A 21,676-nucleotide genomic window follows, 5' to 3' on the forward strand; every position below is an offset into this window, starting at 1 on the left:
ATTCCCCCTGCCCCCTTTTAAACAACCAAATCACGTTTAATGATCTGGGTTATTTAATCTCATCCATACTTCCTTGAAGTTCAGAGGGGATGCTCCAACCAGCAGGAGCTGATTTAAAGCACTGCTGGATAGAGCAGGGAAGGGGAGACTGCAGGGTGTACAACGTATGTCAGAAGGGCCTCGTAGTGCAGGCTTTCCTGACGTATGTTGTACGTCCACAGGGTACTGAATACTTTGTATGCAAGGTGGATTTATTAAACTGCAGGTGAACCAACTCAGATAAAAACACTTCATACAGATGTTTTGAATTTCGGAAGGTCCTAAACCTACAACTGCATATTACACTACTAGTTTTTTATCTCTAATTATATTTGGCCTAAGGCCTTCAAACCAGTCCTATTACTAAGATGTTGTTTTGTGCAGAATTTCACAAATAACTGTACAATATGCAATTATATAGGCTAAAGGAAAATAATGAAGAAAAAAAAATGCACAAAAGCGCACAAGGGAAAGGATTAGTATTAATTTATTAAAACAAACACATAAACAGCTGAGGGGATCCAACCCCTCCTCAGCTCAAAGGAGTAGCTGCCTAGAAATATAAAAACCATATATATGGTCTCTAAACATATACAAATCTAACACAGTAAACCATACACAACATAAGAAAAAACACACAATCAATGTAAAATAAACAAAGAAAGTATTAACAGCTCAAGGAAGTAAGGGTTAAAACCGCCATAGAGAGCTATAATACTGCTGACAGGGGGAAACGAACACTCACACTGAGGCAGAGAAGGGGGACCTCTGATGACCGTATGAATCCGGATCACGGCATCAAGGAAGAATGGAAACAGCCACCTCTGGAGCCTCAGGCAAGCTCCGTTTCAGCCTCTCAGCAAACACGCGCAGAATGACCTGTCGTGACCTCTACGCGTTTCGCACCACGTGCTGACGAAGCTACTCCTTTGAGCTGAGGAGGGGTTGGATCCCCTCAGCTGTTTATGTGTTTGTTTTAATAAATTAATACTAATCCTTTCCCTTGTGCGCTTTTGTGCATTTTTTTTTCTTCTCTGTTTCTCAGGGTGTCCTCCCCCCCTTCGAGGGGGGATCACCTCTGAAGTGGGAGCTCTTGGGGAGACGCTCCATGCACGTGCAGCACAGGGAATAATCCTATCAAAACAACTGCAGCACGAGCGCTGAAAATCCTGCACTTTACTTTAAAGGAAAATAATACTTGATAAATCTTACAAATTATCAATATGCTAACAGAAAATAATAGTTAATAGTTGCAAATATAAATGAAATACTAAGAATGTACCTGTCCAGCTGAAGCCAAGGTGGTCAGCAATATAAGCAAGTCGCTCCTCTGTTCTCTCTTGATCTTCCTGTGGATCTAAACAATGTCAAAATAGAACACCCAAACACGTATAAGTTACAAATAGTACCAGTGCATGCCACTAAAAAGAAAAAAGAGAGGAAGTATTGGTAGAAATGTTTCATTGCTACATTAAGCCATTAGTACTTTAATTGAAAGGAGCAGATGTTAATGTTGTCATTATTGAAGTGCTTTACCACATTAAATATCTTTCTATTGGGCCTTCTCATTCAACTCACATAAGTGCATACTGTATGTGTGCTAAATTGTATCTCGCCACATTCATTAAGCCCTTATTGTATGTCCAAGCAATGCAATAATGGCTTCGGGTTTTCCATTTAATGCAGGTTGATTCCGGATACGCATTTCCGTGCAATCTGCACATTTTGAATGAAAGTGAGGCAAACGCGCAAAATACATTTTTCACGGGCTATTCACTAAGCGGAGTGTTTGCCGATCACCTGCAACAGCACGGTTAGAAATGTCACCTTCCTCAGGTAGGTAAGTTGGACTTTAGCCAGAGAGCAGATGAGTGTGAGAGATAAGTAAATCTATGCTCTGCATGGGGGAGATACCTGTGAACACACCTGAGATACCTGGAAAATGTGCTAATTTAAATCATTTTAATATATTTAACATATTTAAAATAGCATATTTTACAGGTATCTCAGGTGAAAGGCTTGCTTTATTAACTTAGCAACAAAAGTAGTAATGAAGGCATGCATCATACATTCCTTCATATCTGTATGGTGTTAAACCTCGCCCAAAAATCTCCACTTACCCTAACAATCTAACCGTTGCATGTTATAGAGGCATTTCTTACTAACCGCTAAGGCAAAAAAGGAGTTAACCTCTCCCACCTACCCTCCAAGGGGCCAAACCTCCCACCACAGTACACCCACTGTAACCCTATTACCCACCTTAATACACCCGACTCCCTTCCATCTAACAGTTACTAGAGGCCTATATATACATATATATTTTTACATTTGTTTTGACAATGTTAGTATATATATATATATACAGCGTTCGACAAACCTATACATTTGCTCGCCCCGGGCGAGTGGATTTAACCCCCGGGCGAGTAAATATTGGCCCAAGCAGCACACGTTTGGTACTAGGTGGCGAGTAGATTTTTTTGTGTGGCGAGTAGATTTTTTGGTGATTTGTCAACCACTGTATATATATATATATATATATATATATATATATATATATATACACATACATACATATAGATATATATATATATATATATATATATATATATATATGCAAATATAACTGTATGCTCATCTGCATGTCTTAGGCAGGTCTGCAACCCTGCCTTTCCCCATTATCACCCAGCATACAGCACTTCCACTGCAGCAAGGGATTCTGGGAAATGACATGCAAATGAGCACACAGTGTCACTTTTTGCCTCAATAACCATTTTTAACATGGTTCCCTATAGGCTTAAGCTTGCTGCATGGTCACAGTATATATATATACACACACACATACTGTAATGCTCACACCACGTTGCAGTCTCTTTTAGTCCCAGATTAAGGCAGGAAACGTAGTATTTATCTATACAGGGTTTAATTACAAGGATAAATTATACACTAACAGGCCCACCGTCCCTTTAAGTCAAAACAAATCATAAAATAAATGCCTACGCCTTTTAGGAGACTAACTATACTTGTTGCTTCAGCCCTTACTAACTGCATGGACAGCTAAGCTGGTTACCACCCCAAAACATGGGCTGGCATATGCAACAACATAGTCTACAGTTCATTAATATGTTACTTAGCTATTCTCTTTCTGTTGGGGCTCCAGGTAGTTCCCTGTGAGAGCTCAGAGAATCCCTCCTCTGTAATTCCAAAGCTATGGACCGGATATCCCTGCTTCAGCGCGGTCTTGCGTCCTTCATTCTTAGGGGAGCTCAGCCCCACGAGAGCTCAGAGAATCTCTCCTCTGTAAGTCCAATGTTAAGGACAGGACATCCCTGCTTCAGCATGGTCTCGCGTCCTTCCTTCTTAGGGGAGCTCAGCCCCACGAGAGCTCAGAGAATCTCTCCTCTGTAAGTCCAATGTTAAGGACAGGACATCCCTGCTTCTGCATGGTCTTGCGTCCTTTCATCCTTTTCCTGGGATTATGACCCAGGCAGTCCCAGCAGACTCCGTGACCAATGTCCGGCGGGTCTAGGGGACTGTGCCAGATTCCACAGCTGGGAAGAATTCTTCTCTGTCCCCCTTTTCTGGGAACAGCAGTCTCTCTCAGCATGGCAGCTCCCTGTGTCTGCCTTAAAACACTTCCTTGTTCATTCAGCCGTTCATCCTGATTATCTGCAGCTGAACTAGCTACTCTAGGGGAAATTAACTCTGTACGTTGGAAAGTCCCATAGTTGCCCTATTCCAGCACCTAGAGACAGTGATTGTATCACATATCTCCCTCCCCAGCGTAACATTGTCCTGTGACGTGGCCCGTGCACAATTCCCTTGCACCAGCCTCTTTGTCAGAGACATCTGACATCCATCTCTTCTTTTTCCTGGCCTTCCAGTTGAAGACTTTTTCCTTCGGGGCAATTACAAGGCCTTCTGGGCCTGCAGACTAGTACTTCGCTACCTCTTTGTCGTGTGCCGGTTTGAGTTTAGGGTTGAAGCTCCACTTTTGTTATGTCCCTTCTTGCAAAGGTTCCTGAGCCTCCTGCTGTCTGTTAGCTCTCTCTGCCAGGACTCTACTCCCCTTTTTCCATTCTTTGTGGAAAGTAGACTGTAGTACTGCAACAGCATTGCAGTCACACTTACCGACGCGCACAACTTGCTCAGACGCTTTGAACTTTGCATTTTCGTTTTGCAGTTGAGCGGTGTCCCTGCTCTCACTATACCCTTGTCTTCATGGGCATTAGTTTCTGTAAGATATAGACGTTTGGCTGAGGCCAACACCTTTTCCTGTAGTTGAGACACCTGTGCATTACTGTTCCGTGAAGCCTCATTCTGTTTTAACTCTATCGCCATCTTTTCCATGGACTACTTCTGTGGCCCAAGTGTCTGTTTAAAGTTTGTAACCTTTTTCTCCATCTTCATCTGAGAAACCTCCTTCTGGGCAGCAGTAGAGTCCAACGTAGCGTCTCGCTCAGTCTTCAGAGATTCGAGCTCCTCGCCCAGGTCACGCTTTTGTTTCACTGCCATTTTGCGGCCAGCACGCTCAGACTCCAGGTCCTTTCTCAGGTCTAGAAGCTGTCCTTCTGCATTTCTTTTTCCATTCAGTGCAGCTGCTAGTTTAGCTTCTTTGGAGTTGAGTCGTGATTCCACATCTGTCCGCTGATACAGAGCACGGCTTAACTCGGTTTCCTTTTCTCTATTTCTGACCTGCAGCTGCCAGTGCTCCTCCCGGACCTGGTCCAGCTCCCCCTGCAGCCGGGCTCTCTCATTGGCCGCGTGGTCTAGAAGCTTGCGAATACTGGCCATCTCAGTCTCATAGTGTAGTGTCAGGTCGGTCACCTGACGGGCAGACACCTCCTCCCTCTCTTCCCTTTTGGTGAGCTGTATTTTGAGCTCAGCAATTTGATCCTGCAAGTCTCCTCTCAGGGCATTCACCTCTTCCCTGTGCTTGCTCTTGGTTTGCATCAGCGCCTCTTTCATATTTAGGAGCATCGCAGTTTTTGTGGCTAGGATCGCTGCTGCTGCTTCTGTTTTCCAGGCCTCTTTCTCCTTGGCGTACTAACTCATGGGATGGAGCAGCCTCTCTGCTTCTCCAACTCTTGCTCCAGTTTCTGGACCTTTTCCTGCACCCTCTCATACAGAGTTACCTGGCATATAAGCTCCACCTCCAGCGATGCTCTGGTGATGCTCGGCATGGCCTTCAGCTCCTCATGCTGCTCTGTGTGGACATACTTGGAACTCAGCCGTTCCTGTAGCACTTGTACTTGGTTAGCAGCCTGGACTCTTGCTTCCTGTAGAACTCGCTGCTTCTCCTTGGCATCTGTCTGTTTCTCCTTGGCCACTTGCAGACTTGCACACAGCTCTTGCAGCTGGCACTGCAGTTGCTTGCGTGTGCTGCTCCAGCGAGACATGTTCTTCTTGCAGCACCCACTCTGCATTCTGCAGTGCTTCAGCTAGACTCCCTTCTTACAGGGCCATCTTTAACATTTTCTATAGCTTCCTGTCTAAGCAACCTACCAAAGATAGAAGGCTGTCCTGCGCTCAAGCTGTTATCCAACACTGATAGTATCAGTGTAAGTCACATGAAAAGAGACAGGGTATGCAAACGGACCAGAATGGAAGTCAGAGCTTGATAAGATTGTACTTACCAATTGAAAGCTCACTTCAGACCTCGGTCCTGTCTTCCTCTGTACTCTTGTCCCGGCGTGCAGCCTTCAGTGTGTATAGCAGGCAGAAAGAAAAGGTCCGGCGCCACAGCCAGTGACTGAATCGGAGGCACTTCCGGTTTGAATAAGGATTCTTTATTGAACGCACAAAAGGACACAATGGGACACAGGCTACACCACAGTCTCCCCCTCAACGCGTTTCACGCTCTGAATAGCGCTTCGTCTTGGAGTGGGGAGCTGTGGTCTGAGCCTGCACATTTATGGTTAAAAAAGCCTGCGAAAAACGGGTTTAAAACATGTTAACCCATGATTTACCAATATCCTAATTGATTATAGTAGTGCTGTTAAATCATAGTCCCATCAATGCTTATTAAATAATAAATGCACTTAAGCCCTAATTATCTCAGCATGGTGATGTGGAAAAATGTACTGCACTAATACATCACAGTGAGTGTATACTCACTGTTCTGGTAAATTATCATAGGAACAAAAAAATAAAACTTTATGCAACAGATCAAGAAGTAAATAACTCTAAGGATCATTAGCAAAGACAAGGTCTAATATTAGATCTTGTCATTTTAACTCAGTGTCAATAGTGACATTCTAAAGAGTACAATAATCATTATTAAATGAATCGGGAGCAACAACTACACTTGCCTAGGCAAGAAAAAGGACCCCTTTACAACAAGCACTCGTATTATAATGGACGTGAGGAAATAAAATAAATGAAACCTTTATTAATTATAAGGGTAAAAAGAGGAAGTAAAGGGATAGACACACAACACGGGTGGAGGGGAGTATATTGTGAGTGACGGGTAGCCTCGATATTTCTCAGCCCTATAATGGCTGCCTCGTAGCTACACTGAACGCTAGACGCCACTGCACTGACACGTGCTGACGTCACGAAGGAGCGCCCACCACCTTTTTTTTATTTTTATTATTTATTTTGTTTACTCTTCAATATATAGAGTACTATACTTAGCTTTAATAGTATTTGGAGATATCTGGTATGGGAGTTTGAGACATTGTGCACAGATCACTCCCTACTCATTCATCCAACTACTGTGTACTCTTCTAGAGAAACAATTTAATCAGTTGTGGGTATATATACCACTATCTGTCCGGTATACCAGTGACAGACACCAGATCTGGTTTAACATCTATACCACACTGAGGCACAAGCTATACATCTATTCTGCATTTGCCAGTTCCCACAAGGTTCCCTATATTTACATTTCTACCAGTCTAAACAACAGGACTGTGAAGTATTTGCTCAATACTTTTTTTATTGTGTTGTGTGTCTATCCCTTCACTTCCTCTTTTTACCCTTATAATTAATAAAGGTTTCATTTATTTTATTTCCTCACGTCCATTATAATACGAGTGCTTGTTGTAAAGGGGTCCTTTTTCTTGCCTAGGCAAGTGTAGTTGTTGCTCTCTATCCTTTACCCCTGGCACCGTTCCTTAGACAGTAGCTTGAGCTCTTTCCACACCCCCCCTCCCCTCATTTATTAAATGAATCGGTAAATAGATCCCTATAGTGAGAAATAGTGGGAAGAAAGGAAGGGGGGAGAAGGGGAAGGGGGGGGGAGGGAAGGGGAAAGGGGAGGAGGGGAGAGGGAGGGGGAAAAAAGGGGGAGGGTGATTTAAACCCTTTCCGTCATCATATAGTGTTCTACAAACGCTATATTGATGACCTACTTTTGATCTGGAGTGGTGGGGAAGATGATCTCAATAAATTCTTTGAATTTCTGGCAGATAATTATCTGAATCTTCGATTTACACACAGTTATGATCAACAGAGTATCCAATTTTTGGATCTTGATCTCTTTGTTGACATGGAGTGTAAAATTCAGACTGATATCTTTAGGAAGGATAATGCCAGAAATTCCCTGTTACATGCCAAAAGCTGTCATTCCCGCCCTCTGGTCAAAGGAATCCCAAGAGGACAATTCCTGCGACTTCGAACAAAGTTCTCCATCGAGGAACAATTCCTGCGAAGGGCGGATGAGATGAAAGGTAGGTTCCTTTCAAGGGGATATAATGCCCAAGTCCTGGAGCAGGCATATGAATCGGCTCTCTCTACGGACAGAGAGTCTTTGATTGATATAACTTCAAGTCAATTCAGACAAAAAAATCTTGTCGAGACCTCGGAGGTACCATACTTTATCACTGACTACAGTGATCAGGCAGGTGCCATTAGATCCATTATTCGTAAACACTGGGGCACCCTAGCCCTGGATCCGTTGATGCAGAACATGGTATCCTCAGGTCCATGGGTGGTATTTCGTAAAGCAGCTACCATAGGAAATAAACTATCACCCAGTATGCTTCGTCCTTTAAAGTCAAATAGGAACCCCCTTTCCCTGTTCCCCAAACTTCTAGGCTCATACAAATGTGGACGATGCTCCATTTGTCCAAATATGATTAAAACGACTAATTTCTCGGACAGAGATGGAACACGCAGGTTCAAAATTCAATCCTATATCTCATGTCAGTCAGATTTTGTCATTTATCTTTTGATGTGTAAATGCAACAAACAATATGTGGGCCTTACAAGTAGACTTCTTAAGGTACGTGTTTTAGAACACTTAAGGCTCATACGAAATAAAGATTTGTTGCATCCTGTATCCTATCACTTCAATACTTGCCCATTGGGTTCAATTGGATCTCTACAGTGTGTGGGGTTGGAACATATTTCTTTACTCTGCAGAGGTGGTGACCGAATTAAAATATTACATCAGCGTGAAGCACATTGGATCTTCACGCTGAAAACATTGCAACCCAATGGGCTAAATATTGAATGAGACCTGCGCTGTTTCCTTTGATGTATCTTTTTGATTCTGCTGTGATACACTTTGATACAATCTTCTTTTAAATAATTGTGGTAATATTTGAGATTTATTAGTTAGTCTTAGCCTGGTGTATTTTCTGTCTTTATTTGTTGTTTTTTCTGTTTGGTTTCTTCTCCCCTTTCCTTCCCCCTCCCCCTTTTTCCCCCCTCCCTCTCCCCTCCCCTCCTCCCCTTTCTCCTTCCCCTTCCCTCCCCCCCCCTTCCCCTTCCCCTCCCTTCCTTTCTTCCCACTATTTCTCACTATAGGGATCTATTTACCGATTCATTTAATAATTATTATTGTACTCTTTAGAATGTCACTATTGACACTAAGAGTTAAAATGACAAGATCTAATATTAGATCTTGTCTTTGCTAATGATCCTTAGAGTTATTTACTTCTTGATCTGTTGCATAAAGTGTTTTATCTTTTTGTTCCTATGATAATTTACCAGAACAGTGAGTATACACTCACTGTGATGTATTAGTGCAGTACATCTTTCCACATCACCATGCTGAGATAATTAGGGCTTAAGTGCATTTATTATTTAATAAGCATTGATGGGACTATGATTTAACAGCACTACTATAATCAATTAGGATATTGGTAAATCATGGGTTAACATGTTTTAAACCCGTTTTTCGCGGGCTTTTTTTACCATAAATGTGCAGGCTCAGACCAAAGCTCCCCACTCCAAGATGAAGCGCAATTCAGAGCGTGAAACGCGTTGAGGGGGAGACTGAGGTGTAGCCTGTGTCCCATTGTGTCCTTTTGTGCATTCAATAAAGAATCCTTATTCAAACCGGAAGTGCCTCTGATTCAGTCACTGGCTGTGGCGCCGGACCTAAGCAACCTACCAGCCTTCTTTTTGTTTACTCGGGTAGATTCTGATAGATCAGCACTACTGGGCACACATTCTCTCTCTTTCTCATCAGTGGTAATGAATGTGCACTTTCTAAAAAAAAAAAACTTCTGCATTTTCCTTGTGACCACAGCACATTGCTTGCTGCTGTAGTCACTTGGCTCACTGGAAAAATATTTCTCTAGCTGCTGAGGCTGTCCTTTTCATGGGGCCCCTAGGAGTCCTCCTCCTCATCATCATCATCATACGGCCTGAAGGGGCAGTGTTTGATGTGACCAGGCTCTTTACACCATAAACACATCTGCGGTTCCTTTTGCGGGGCCACAGAGGGACGCTCCTTCCTCAAAGGGCACTGCTTTGTGTGGCCAGGCATATTACACAGATAACACATTATGTCCACCATTTTTCAATCCAGGCGTATTCTTCACCTTGACCTCTTGGAGGCGCTAGTTCCTCAATTCTTTATATCTTTCCCGGTGTATCCTGTAAGCACAACTGGTCATACACAGTGGGGCAGACTTTACTTGCAGAATTTTTTTTTTCACTTCCTTTGGGTGGCCATTTTAAATCCCCGCATTTATTTTCAAACGCACAGTTTCCGCTGCTCAGTACCTTTTGGACTGCTCACATTATCTCCACCAATTGTGATGCCCACACCACGTTGCAGTCTCTTTTTAGTCCCAGATTAGGGGAGGAAATGTAGTATTTCTCTATACAGGGTTTATTTACAAGGATAAATTATACACTAACAGGTCCACCTGTTAACAAATCATAAAATAAACGCCTACTCCACTTAGGAGACTAATTATACTTGTAGCTTCAGCCCTTATAACTGGATGTACAGCTAAGTTGGTTACCACCCCCAAAACATGCCCTGGCATATGCAACAACATAGTCTTCAGTACATTAATATGTTACTTAGCTCTTCTCTTTCTGGGATTACGACCCAGGCAGTCCCAGCAGACTCCGTGACCATCGCCAGCAGGTCTAGGGGACTGTGCCAGCTTCCACAGCTGGGGAGAACTCTTCTCTGTCCCCCTTCTCTGGGAACAGCAGTCTCTCTCAGCATGGCAGCTTCCTGTGTCTGCCTTAAAACACTTCCTTGTTCATTCAGCAGTTCATCCTGATTATCTGCAGCTGAACTACTGTAACTACTCTAGGAGAAATTAACTCTCTGTACACTGGAAAATCCCATGGCTGCCCTATTCCAGCTCCTAGAGACTGGCTATATCACAGTACATATACAAATACATGTTATCTAAACATAGCTATAATAAATTAATGGTTCATTAACCCCATCAGCAAGAGTAATGCTACCTGGACTTCTAAGAGTGCTTCGGTGTTCTCATTGATACCGATTGGGGGAGGTGAGAGAGGTTAACCTCTTGCACTGTATGCCACAGTGGTTAGCAAGACATTGTATGGCAACACTTTACTAGCCTCTATGGCAGGGGTAGCCAACTCTAGTGCTCAAGACGATTGGTAGTTCTTGAGGACTGGAGTTGGCTACCCCTGCTTTATGGCATGCAATAGGTAGAAGGGAGATTTTTGTCAGTGTCCAGCCGGTATTGCAACAAATCGGGCAAAAAGTGCACATGAGATGTCAATTCTGATTTTTTTTACGCATTTATAATTCATAATCACATCAAATTGCATGCCGTTTTCGTCCAATTTTGCATTCAGAATATCAGAGATAATTGAATAGGCCCCTAACAAGGACAGAATTCAAACAGTCATTTTCTCTGATCTCCTGTCACGTGCAATAGTATACTGTAGTAACACAGAGTGTGAGAGTTAATTCTCAGTCATATCTTTTAAATCTCTAGATCGAAATGTGCTTCTTGATTCGACTGGAGATCAAACGGCATGGATGACATGGATAACTTGTCCATGTGGAAGCAGCCGTTTCCCTTTTTTTTACAGAAATAACAGGTTTTTTTTATGATATATAAAAAAAAAAAATCCCTAATAATATTCTAACTTCGCTGTTGGGGACACAACTGATTAGTGGCTGCCAGGGATGTTTTTTCCCTGCAGAAGAAATAAAATAAAAACACGGTCAATGTCTTGGAAACCAGGGGAAGTTCCTGCAGCTAAAAATAGTGCAGTTCAGCGCCAGTAGAGCTCTTGATTCAGCCAATTTACATCCATAAATAACAAAGAGCATCATTAATTGCTACTCCACCAGAAACGTCTCATGTAAGAATTGTCCATGAAACGTTTCAGGCACTAGCATTCTTACAATGATTGAAGAAGCCTGTAAAAATCAGCTATAAAGTGAGATCCCTGGTTCTACTTCAATTTTGGAACCATTTCTTTCACAACAGATAAGATTTATCACCATTTGATTATTTTGATTCTATGGGACTTTATTTTACTATAGGCTGTAAAGTATAGTTATTTATATTTGTTCCCTGATATTCACTGTGTTTATACTGTATTGGATATAATTGTGTATCCACGTTTGTTGTATAATCTTTGCACCTAATGTAAACCATCACTTTAGTAGGCACTATATTTTGCCTTTTAAACAATCTGAGATGGACCTGTATTATTAGCCAACATACGGCACCAGACTTTCTTTTTTTAACGTCAGTAATTTGTACAGTTCTTTTCAGCAGAAATATTACAAACAGAGGTTTTCAAAAGGAGAGATTGAATTGCATAACCTTAATTAAATGATACCCATTAAATGCTACCACTGGAAGATATCATAAAAAAGAAAGCCCAAACCAGAACATTGCGAGGCCTGCAGAATGTGAGTTTCATGTTAACTTAATGGTTATAAATGCACTTCATTCATCCCATATTAAGAACTTTTAATCAAATAAAAAATACTGGACTATATATAGTACCTACTGTTTAATTAACTATCAACTTGCAGTGTATGGGAACTCCCGTTGCTAATGGCTGGTTTAACTCCTTAAAATATCAACATACATCCTTTTACCATCCCCCTGTTTTCTTAATGCAGAAACAAAGTCTGAAATCTATGATCCTTAACTATTTTCTATTTCAAAATGTTCCACAACATGCTGCATAAGCCCTGCAGTTTATTATCATTAACGCTTTCACATTACTTACCTCAAAAGAGGGGTTCTGCATTACATATTTGGGCCTTAATGAAAAGCCAAGGTAAACCCCAAAGTGCAGGATCTATGATAACTTCATAGTTTTAATGTGTCTCATGAGCTCAACTTCTCTCTTTCATCCTTACAAAGAAGAACTCTCAAACCTCCAGCAGCAGCCCCGCTAGGCACGGAAAATGTCTGTTTAAAGGTCCTGTGTCCCGCAGGCCAATAGGAAGTCGTTAGATCCCTTGTGGCTTCCTATTGGCCCGCGTTACCAGGGACCTTTAACAGATGAGATACCGACAGCCACTTTAGAGGTAAGTATTTTGGGAAACAGGTGGTCCCCGGAGCTCAAATCAATGTAGTTCAGCTCCAGAGACCCCCTGCTTTCCAACTGGGGGGGGGGGGGAGAATGATTTTTTTTTTTATGGTATAGCTTCATTAATATATTTTGATAGTAGCAAGCAACTGTAAAATTTAGATGATCATATGGGCCAACAGCTGCAACTTTAGTCCAGAGATATTAAACGGTTGCAAACCTTAGTGCACCCAAATTTCAATTCTCCTGAATGTCACCTAAGGTATGCTAAGGCTTAGCACCATTTCTTAACTTTTGGTCGATATATCTAGTAGCTGGAATCCTTGGGAGATAAAAACAAAGGAATTCATATTTAAATGCAAATCCTCCTTTTGAACCGCCCTATATATTTCTTTACCTACTGTTACTGTATTTGGTATTTGTGTGCATTCAAATCATTTGTTCAAATCAATATTATTTTTTATAAGTGCATATAATAATAATTGATAGAAACCCAAATCTCTACAGGCCTTGACGCTAAGGTTGATGCTTAATTCAATGAAATGTTATTGTTAATGCTTTTAAAAGCATTCACAATATCCAATCTTGAGATTTTTCACAAACAAGTAACCGCAAAAATGACATTAAAACAGTCACAACTTGCACAAACACAACCCCAATCACAAAAAGCTTAAAGAAAATGTTTCACGAATTACAGAAATTACCAAATCTATGACATGCGCAGTATAGGGAATCTCCCCTGTTGATGGCAAATACCTTGAGTTTTATCATGGCTTTGTTCATCAGGAATGCGTTCAATTTGAGTCTCAATTGACTCATCCCATATTGGTCTTGTGTCAAAGATGTCTTCAGAAACAGACTGCTGAGCTTCAACCACTGGAACATTTTCAATTACTGAAATTTCAAAGGCACTACTCTCATCATCAGATAGTATTTCTTGTTCCTTTTCGGCCTGTATAATTCTATCCACTAGCTTTGATGCTTCATCACTTATCTCCTCAAAGAAATCAATGGAGTTTCTATACATTTCAAAAAACTGATCTTTATCAATACTTGTGGAATCGGTTGTAGTTTGGAAGGGTGGTGAACTCTTTGCTTTAACTGGCAATCTTGAAGAATACTTTGGTTTAGTCACCTCACCTGTTTCTCCTTCAAATATATGACTTGATCTTTCACTGGTCTCGTAATGTGTCTCTGCACAACTTCTGGTTTTTGCTGCACGCTTAGCTTTGGCATCAACAGATGAATGTGTATCAGACTCAGATTTACTTCTAATATCTTGTTTTAAAGGTAGCTTGCTACTCATTTCAGTAAGTTTGGGGTCTGAAGTTTCTGTAAGCATAACATTTTGCTCAGTTTTTTGTAAAGCTGCTTTGACAGGGATTTTTGACTTTGGTTTTTGTTCTTCCACAAGAATAAGGTCATCTATTGGCAAACTGTCTTCTGAATGTATGTGTAATGATTGGGAATACTCTTCAGACACTGAAGAACTAGCTCTCACAGGAATTTTTGACTTTGCTCCAGTTAAAGGACCACACTCCATAACTGCAGTTGGGATTTCAATCACTGACTTTTGCTCTTCGGGTGACGAATCAGGTGACTCATCGTCTCTTTCAGAATACTCTGATTTTTCAACAGCTGTAAAATCCAACTGCACACCTGGTACAGATTGCTCAGCCTGTGAGCTGTCATAGCCTTCTTGAGTTTCAAATACATTTGTGGATTGCTTCTCAGCTATGTACATATCTGCAGTTCCCTTTTTAGATGATTTTGCCGAGGCAGAAATTCCCATTTTAATGGGAATCCTTGATTTTTGTTCCGTTTTTGCAACTCCTGTATCCAAATCATCAACTGCTCCCATGTCCAACTCGTCTGTAATAATCTGAGTATCAGACAAAACTTCTACTGCATCCTGCAACTCATTTGTTAATACCTCAGTCTCTACAGCAGCAAAAAGGTCAGATACACTATCTGGATTAGCTGACTCCTCTTCACCACTCTCTTCTTTGATTTCCTCTGGAAAGGCATCTTCCCCGCACTGCTGCCCTATTTGAAAAAAGTGGAAGGGTTCATCTGCATAGTTCCGTTTGGTTAAATCAATGGCCCCACTGCGGGTCATTTCAAAAAGCTTTCCTTCCTGAAACAAAAAGGGATTTTGTTCACTGGTCGGTGTGCCATCTTCTGTGGGTGTACGTGCAGGAGTGGTGTCAGGAGTTGTGCCCTGGGATTGTTTGTCTACCATCAAGCCAAATATCTTCTGTTCTTCCTCTTGAACTCGTGCTTCAAAAGCGGCATCATCTTCTCTTATGGAACTCCACGAGTCAAAATCTGACGTTGTTATGACCACTTTGCTGCATTGATTCTCTGCTGCATCATTTGATAAGGCATCTTTTGTAAAACATTCATCTACGTCACTACTTGATGATGAGCTCCAAGATGTTATTTTAGTGTCTGATTGCAATTTATCCACTGCATCCTCTCTTGTGAATTCTGTTGTATATTTTTCACCATTTTCTAAGTTCATCTCTTCATAAAAATCATGTTCTCCGCTTGAAGGACCCAATGTCAGTCTATCCACTTCACTTGAAATTGGCAAAATGTCATGTTTTTCCCCTATCTCTGGAACAATACCTTCATGGGTGAAAAAATGTTCTGATGGAACATTTTCATATGGACTTGTTACCTCTGGAACACTACTACTACTGTCAAGTGCTACCCCATCTATTGCTAAAGCTATTTCATCTTTGTATGTGTGTGTAGATGAATATATGTGAGAATAATCACTTTGAATTGCAATATTTGATGTATCAAACGCCATCTCAATTTCTGTGAAATCACCTTCCACTGGTGATAGAACAAGAGAACCATCACTATGCATTGCATAGGTTGCGTTGTTGTAATTTGAAATGTGTTCTAGGCACTGAGTGGCATAATGCTCCTGAATATTATCTCCATTGGGAGATGTACATTTGCTGATTGTTAAACCATGAGAAGATATACTTTCTAAACCCCCATAATTTTCAAGTGGTTCATGATGGTGGTGTACAAGTGAGTCTGTTTCTATTTTCATTTCTTCTTTCTCCTCCTCATCCCCTAAATCAACGCCATCCACATGAGTCTGTGCTATAGGTCCATTAGGGCTTACTAGCTCACTTTCGTCTGTGCCCTTCATCTGTGATTCATCAATTTCAACTGCTCTACCATCAGACCGAAGACCCGTAATTTCATCTATGGAAATGTTGAGGCTTCCACATGTACTAAATTCTTCGTGTTCTGGTTTTTGGGGGTCATGTGGTAGTTTATTCTCTTCGGATTTGAAAGAGTCCTGTTCACATGCTATTGGTTGAAAAGCTGTCTCTTCAGGGCTTGAGTTAGAATCTAAGCTTGGTGGAAGTGGTGAGGGAGGTTGAACTCTAATTTCGGGATCCATCAAAAAACCAGATTCAGCTCCTTTTTTCAGTTGGGTTAACTCAGGTTCACTTTCTGAAGATGAAGAACTTTTTCTGCTTTCTACAGACATTACTACAATATGTACATCTTCATCTTGTACCAATTTTATATCACCCTCTTCTAGGTCATCCTCAATTGAATTTCTTGGGTCAGATACTATCACACATTCTTCTTGCTTGGATTCTTTTTTGAATTCTCTTTTCTGCTTTGCTTCTTGCTCAAGTTCATCAAACATTTTGATCTTTGTTACCATTTTAAACATTTCTTCTTCAGGTGTAAATCTTTTCTTTGGTTCACTTTCTAGATCCTCTTCTGGCTCTTCGGTAACTTCTGTAATTACCTCTGGCTTTGGAAGCATTGAGAATGCATGTAAATCTTGTGCTTTGGGAGTAATCTCATAACTTATTTCTTCGGAACTGGGAGTGTCTGGTGAGAGTGGACTCTTACCTGAACTTTCCATGAGGGAAGTTTGTTCTAAGCTATCATCCTCAGCGCTTCCATCTGGATCTCTGAAAATTCTAGAATGAAGAGATGTCAGTTCTGTGGTCATATCTGCTTTAAGACCACTATGAAGGGCAACTTGACCCATACCAAACTTTATTTTATGTTCTACCGGACTACTCTCAAGAGAATCACGGCATGGTGATTCTTTAGTTGGACTTGGCTCTAAAGAATCAGGAGTTTTGTGTGACGAGTTATCTTCTAATACTGGGCTTGCTTCTAATGAATCCGTATGACTGACTGCTATTGACTCATCTGCTACTGGGCTGCTGGCTTCGTCATAATTGGTAGAAAGAATAAGCTCCAGTCCCTGGGGGCTTCTTACAGTAACAGGAAGTTCATCTTTTATTGGAGAACTATCAATGATTTCAGCGCATTCTAATTGTTTTTCGGTTGTAAAGTTTCCTCCAGTATTGAAAACTTCAAATGTACTACAAGTTTCACTAATAACAGTTTGATGTTCGTTTGCAAAATGTTGTAAATGGTCGCTCACTTGTGATATAGTTTCACATTTAGCCAAATGCACGTAACCTTGTCTGGGCAACTGATCATTTTCATCAACATGAGGTCTTGGCTCAGATATTTTGCTCTTAGAGATTTTTAATTCTTCCTCAGTCTGTTGGTGGGGCTTTTTAGATGAAAGGGAAAGACTTTCTGGGCTTGTTCCTGGAGTCTCAGCTAGACCCTCATGTTTGTAACTTTCCTCTGAGCTAATCTGAGGTGTACCATTTAATAAGCTGCCACTCGGAGAATCTGCACCTCCATCATGTTTAGGGCTACTTGAACTGTCATCAAATGTACCACTTTGTACTGCTAAAGCTGGTAGAAATCCATCTGCCCCATAGTCTGAAGGGAATGCAATGTTAAATGGACTAATCAGTACTTGATCTAAATTTAACTGAGAACCTTCGGTTTCTGAGAGATGTTTAAACTGTAAATAATTGTCATTGTCCTCAAGCTCCTCTTTAATAACATCAGAAAAGTCTGTGGATGTTTTTCTGTCAGGACTAATTTGTGGATCAACATCCTGGTCTCCAATGCTCACTCTTACTTTCACATGAGATTGCTCTTTGGAGCTTTCTTCATCAAACACTGGATAAAACGATTCAGATGATTTATGGCACTGGGTCAATTCCCGTTTATCACTTAAATTATCTTTAGAAGCATCTGTTGGTATCTCTGAATCCGACTTCAACTGAACCCATTCTTTTTGGGTTGCCTGCTCAACTGTTTTTTCACTGTGTCTTAACTCTTGGTCTTTTTCTGAATAATCTACCTGTATTTCGGCTTCATCATGAGAAGGAACTTTAATGTCTACAACTAAACAACTTTCTGTTGATTTGCTCTCTTCAGAGACATGTTTTTGCATTGTACCTTTTACTGTTCTGTACTCAAAAAGTCCAGATTTTTCCTTTGATGGATCATGGCCTGATTGGAATGCTTTCATTAGCTCACGTACAGACATGGTCTCTTCTAGATTCTCTGTTTTAGCAGAGGGAGAAATAGGCGGTTGGGCCCCTTGAGCTACCTTTTGCTGTTTAGTCGGTTCGCCAACAACCTCCTTCAATTGTGTTTTATTGGGAATATTTGGAAGTCCCTTTTGCTCTTCCTCGACTCGCTTTTGAAGAGCCTTTACTTTATCTCTTATTGATCCAATTGGTGTTTCCTCTATAACTGGTGATACTAATTTAACATTTGAATCAGAGGTCGTGGTGACACCTATTTCTTCATCTAATGACTCTTCTGAACTAAACTTTGTAAGGCCAGGTTGCTCACTCATTCCTTGTAGTTCTTCTTCCTTCTGTCTTTCCTTTAGTTTTCTTCTAACAGGTTTTTTAATCTCTATGGGTATTTTGCGCTGTTCTTTAGTTTGTGTTTCACTTGTATGAGTAACCTCAAACTCAGGTACATAAGCATTTAGATCATTGGTGAGATAATTAACTATTCCTATCATGTCAGGTGTTACCCTTTCTTTGTGGCCTCTATCAATTCTTATCTCCATACATGGTGTTTCTATAACTTCAAGTGCACTCAATTTGGCTTCCTCAACCTCATCTTCACCTACAATAACCCATTCCTCTTCTTTTTTATATGATCTTAAAGAGTGAGCTCCTTCAATAAATGATTCTTCGCCTGTGTATGTTCCAGTTCTCAGGATTTCGTTAACTTTCTCTAGATCTTCTTTCACTTTTTCAACAATTTCGAAAGGTTCTCCTGGATCCTCGTCTGCTTTTTCAAGGGCCTTCACTTTACGCGAATTTGACTTCTGAACAGCATCAGTAGTCAAGATTGCAGTCATTTTAATCAAATCTTGCTTCATCTCACAAACTTCAGATAGCAAGTCTGGACTTGCTAATACTGGTACATCATTAACCAGATGGCTTTTCAAGATGGACGTTTCCGTAGATTCCGTCTCTTCATCATCTTTGAGGTGAATGAGAGACATTAAAATAAAATGGCAATCAAAAATAGAGATTGGATAATGTAATCAGGATTGAAATAATTAAGGCTTTGTTTGAGGTGTGAGGGAGGTGAATGCAATGGGCTTGGTATGGCTGGTGGATCCAAAAGGCTTTGAACACAACGCTAAAGGAAAAGGAAACTGGGAAGGAAAATGGGCAGGAAATAACTTGCTTAAAATTCACACGAGCCACATTCACACATACAACACAATAGCAATAACACATCACATTGTAGGATAATACAATAAATGAATAAATTAATAAATAAACAACGGATATAAAAAAAAAACAACAACAGAGTGAAATAATACACAACTAGGCATCTCAAGATTGTTCGGATGCTATATACATCAATGCCCGAAATAATAATAAAAAGTAAATACAAGCATTAAAACTGTTGAAAGTCGATTGCCTCTAAGAGAAAGCCAGTGCTAGCAAACTGCCAGAAAAACAGGTTAAAAGTATTGGTACAGACTGGCATGTTTATTATAAAGTCATCACATATAGAGGAATGGATGGATTTGTGTGCCAAACTACTGTCAGTTAGCCCTTTGCTGCCAGAGTGGCTTGCAATGAAATGCAGCAAGTAGCAATATGCCAAAGCAGTGGTTGAAGTGTAATGGTGATCAGTGGTGTTGATTATATCGGATGTTTTATTTGCAGACCATAATTTCCACTTCTTATTTTCTAGTAAATAACTGGGGGTCTGTTTTATAAAGCACACATGCCCCTCCTTAATAAACAAAGACATCAATAAAAATGAGATGGTGTGTAAGTAACTTTTCTTCCCATAAGTTAAACTATTGGGCTCTCCCGCAAAGTACAACTACTTTTTAACCACTTTAACCACTGCTTTGAAGTCCTCTCCTGCAGCAAAGGAGTTGGTGACAAAATGAGTATCTGAATCAGCTGCAAACCGGCATTTCATCCAGGAAGAAATCTCATGAGCAATGTATCTTTTTTTGAAAATCTAGGAGGTATGGTCCTTTACATGAAGCATCCTCGTTCTTTCTGGCCAAATTAGGTGTAGTTTGAGAAGACAGTCAAAGGAAAGAAAGGAGTAACCATGGATCAACATAAAAGTGATTTGAAATACAAAAGATGTTATGCACAGCAACCAGAAACATTCACACTGAACACACACGCACACACAGTATATGTAAGTCAAGTTATTTCCATGCAAAGCAAAGGAACGGCAAGCATTGGCTATGTAGCTCTTAACCTTAAAGAGCTGAAAAGTATGGTTTGGATTAAATAAAAAATAATCTGCAACATACTGTGGTGAAGTATTGCTATGATTTGGTTATGATCCAGCATTAAGTTCGCTGCAGTATGCATATGAAGCATACAGAACAATCTAAATCAAACATGTTCCACTACTTCTGTACCACAATCCAATTAACTAATGGAACCACTTGTGATGTATTGTAAACCCAGTTCTGCTTCCAAGAAGAATTCTACCACTCAAAAATCTTAAATTAGGAATGTTATAGAATATTCTGCTGAATATTTGAATCCCATTGACGTAAAGGCAATCTTGAACTAAGTTTCACTGTACGTGGCCTGCCCCCAGTAAACTGCCTTTTTAAAATAAAAATACACACCAATACCTTTTAAAGTGTCTGCAAATGCATTCTATTTACTATGTGCTTACGTTTAGGGCACATTCATTAATTTGGAGCACATTTTAACAATGCACATACTGTATGCATAGAAAAAGCAGATTTTTTCCCCCGAGTTCCCTTTGCACGTTTTTTTTTTTACAAATGCTTTTGTTTTACACTGCTCAATATTGTTCAACTCTACCCACAAATGATGCTATGCTGATGAACAAAAATATAAACAATACCAAAAACAAAATATATCATTTTAGGCTATAACGTAATATAGCAGTGTAAGAATTATTCTCATCATACTGTACTTTCATTTAAGATCGTGGATAGAATTTGTTGAGTGAAAGTATGAAACCATAAGAACTTCACCACAGTAATATTGTCTGGCATCTAAAGCAGTAGGACAGTATCGCTTTTAAGCATCAATCCACTCGTACTATAAGCAGTTAAATGAATAGAGGACTAGTGATGCTATTGAAAAGTGATACTGTCATTTAGCTGATAAATGGGATGACAATGTTATGCCGACAGATACACAGCGAAACATAAAATGGAACGGCAGGAACGGGAAAGGTCAAAGGAAGAGTCAGTGCTAGGGAAGGGGTCTGTCTAGTATTTGGCAATCAGTTAGTCTATAGCTTTCATGTTATTGGAACAATGCTAGTACATTACATGTATCACATTCTTTATCAAAGCAGTGTTAGTAATTAGAGAACAGACTAGTGGGAAGTAGCCTGCATGGCTTTGAGCTACTCAGCATGCTTAAATTGATCTAATTCAAAGCCAAGGTTGATATGATAATAATAATAATAATAATTAGTAATAATAATAATAAAAAAATCTTACATTTCTCTGACGTTAAATTTCCCTAAAAGA

General features: G+C 40.4%; 1 protein-coding gene across 35 annotated transcripts in view; it reads right to left on the bottom strand.

Annotated features, from left to right (window-relative positions):
* The window catches only part of ANK2 (ankyrin 2), a 613,918-nt gene that overhangs the window by 45,395 nt on the left and 546,847 nt on the right, over positions 1 to 21,676 (bottom strand). For 25 of the 35 annotated variants that reach the window (XM_075616768.1, XM_075616795.1, XM_075616740.1 and 22 more), the window contains 3 exons: positions 21,647 to 21,668; positions 13,531 to 19,149; positions 1,322 to 1,396 (listed from right to left, as the gene is read on the bottom strand). In XM_075616768.1, coding sequence (XP_075472883.1) covers positions 1,322 to 1,396; positions 13,531 to 19,149; positions 21,647 to 21,668 — 5,716 coding nt within the window. The remainder of the gene's footprint in view (positions 1 to 1,321; positions 1,397 to 13,530; positions 19,150 to 21,646; positions 21,669 to 21,676) is intronic. The other 10 variants (XM_075616897.1, XM_075616930.1, XM_075616904.1 and 7 more) reach the window with 1 other exon arrangement.

Source organism: Ascaphus truei, chromosome 1 (assembly GCF_040206685.1).
Source record: "Ascaphus truei isolate aAscTru1 chromosome 1, aAscTru1.hap1, whole genome shotgun sequence".
NCBI lineage: Eukaryota > Metazoa > Chordata > Amphibia > Anura > Ascaphidae > Ascaphus > Ascaphus truei.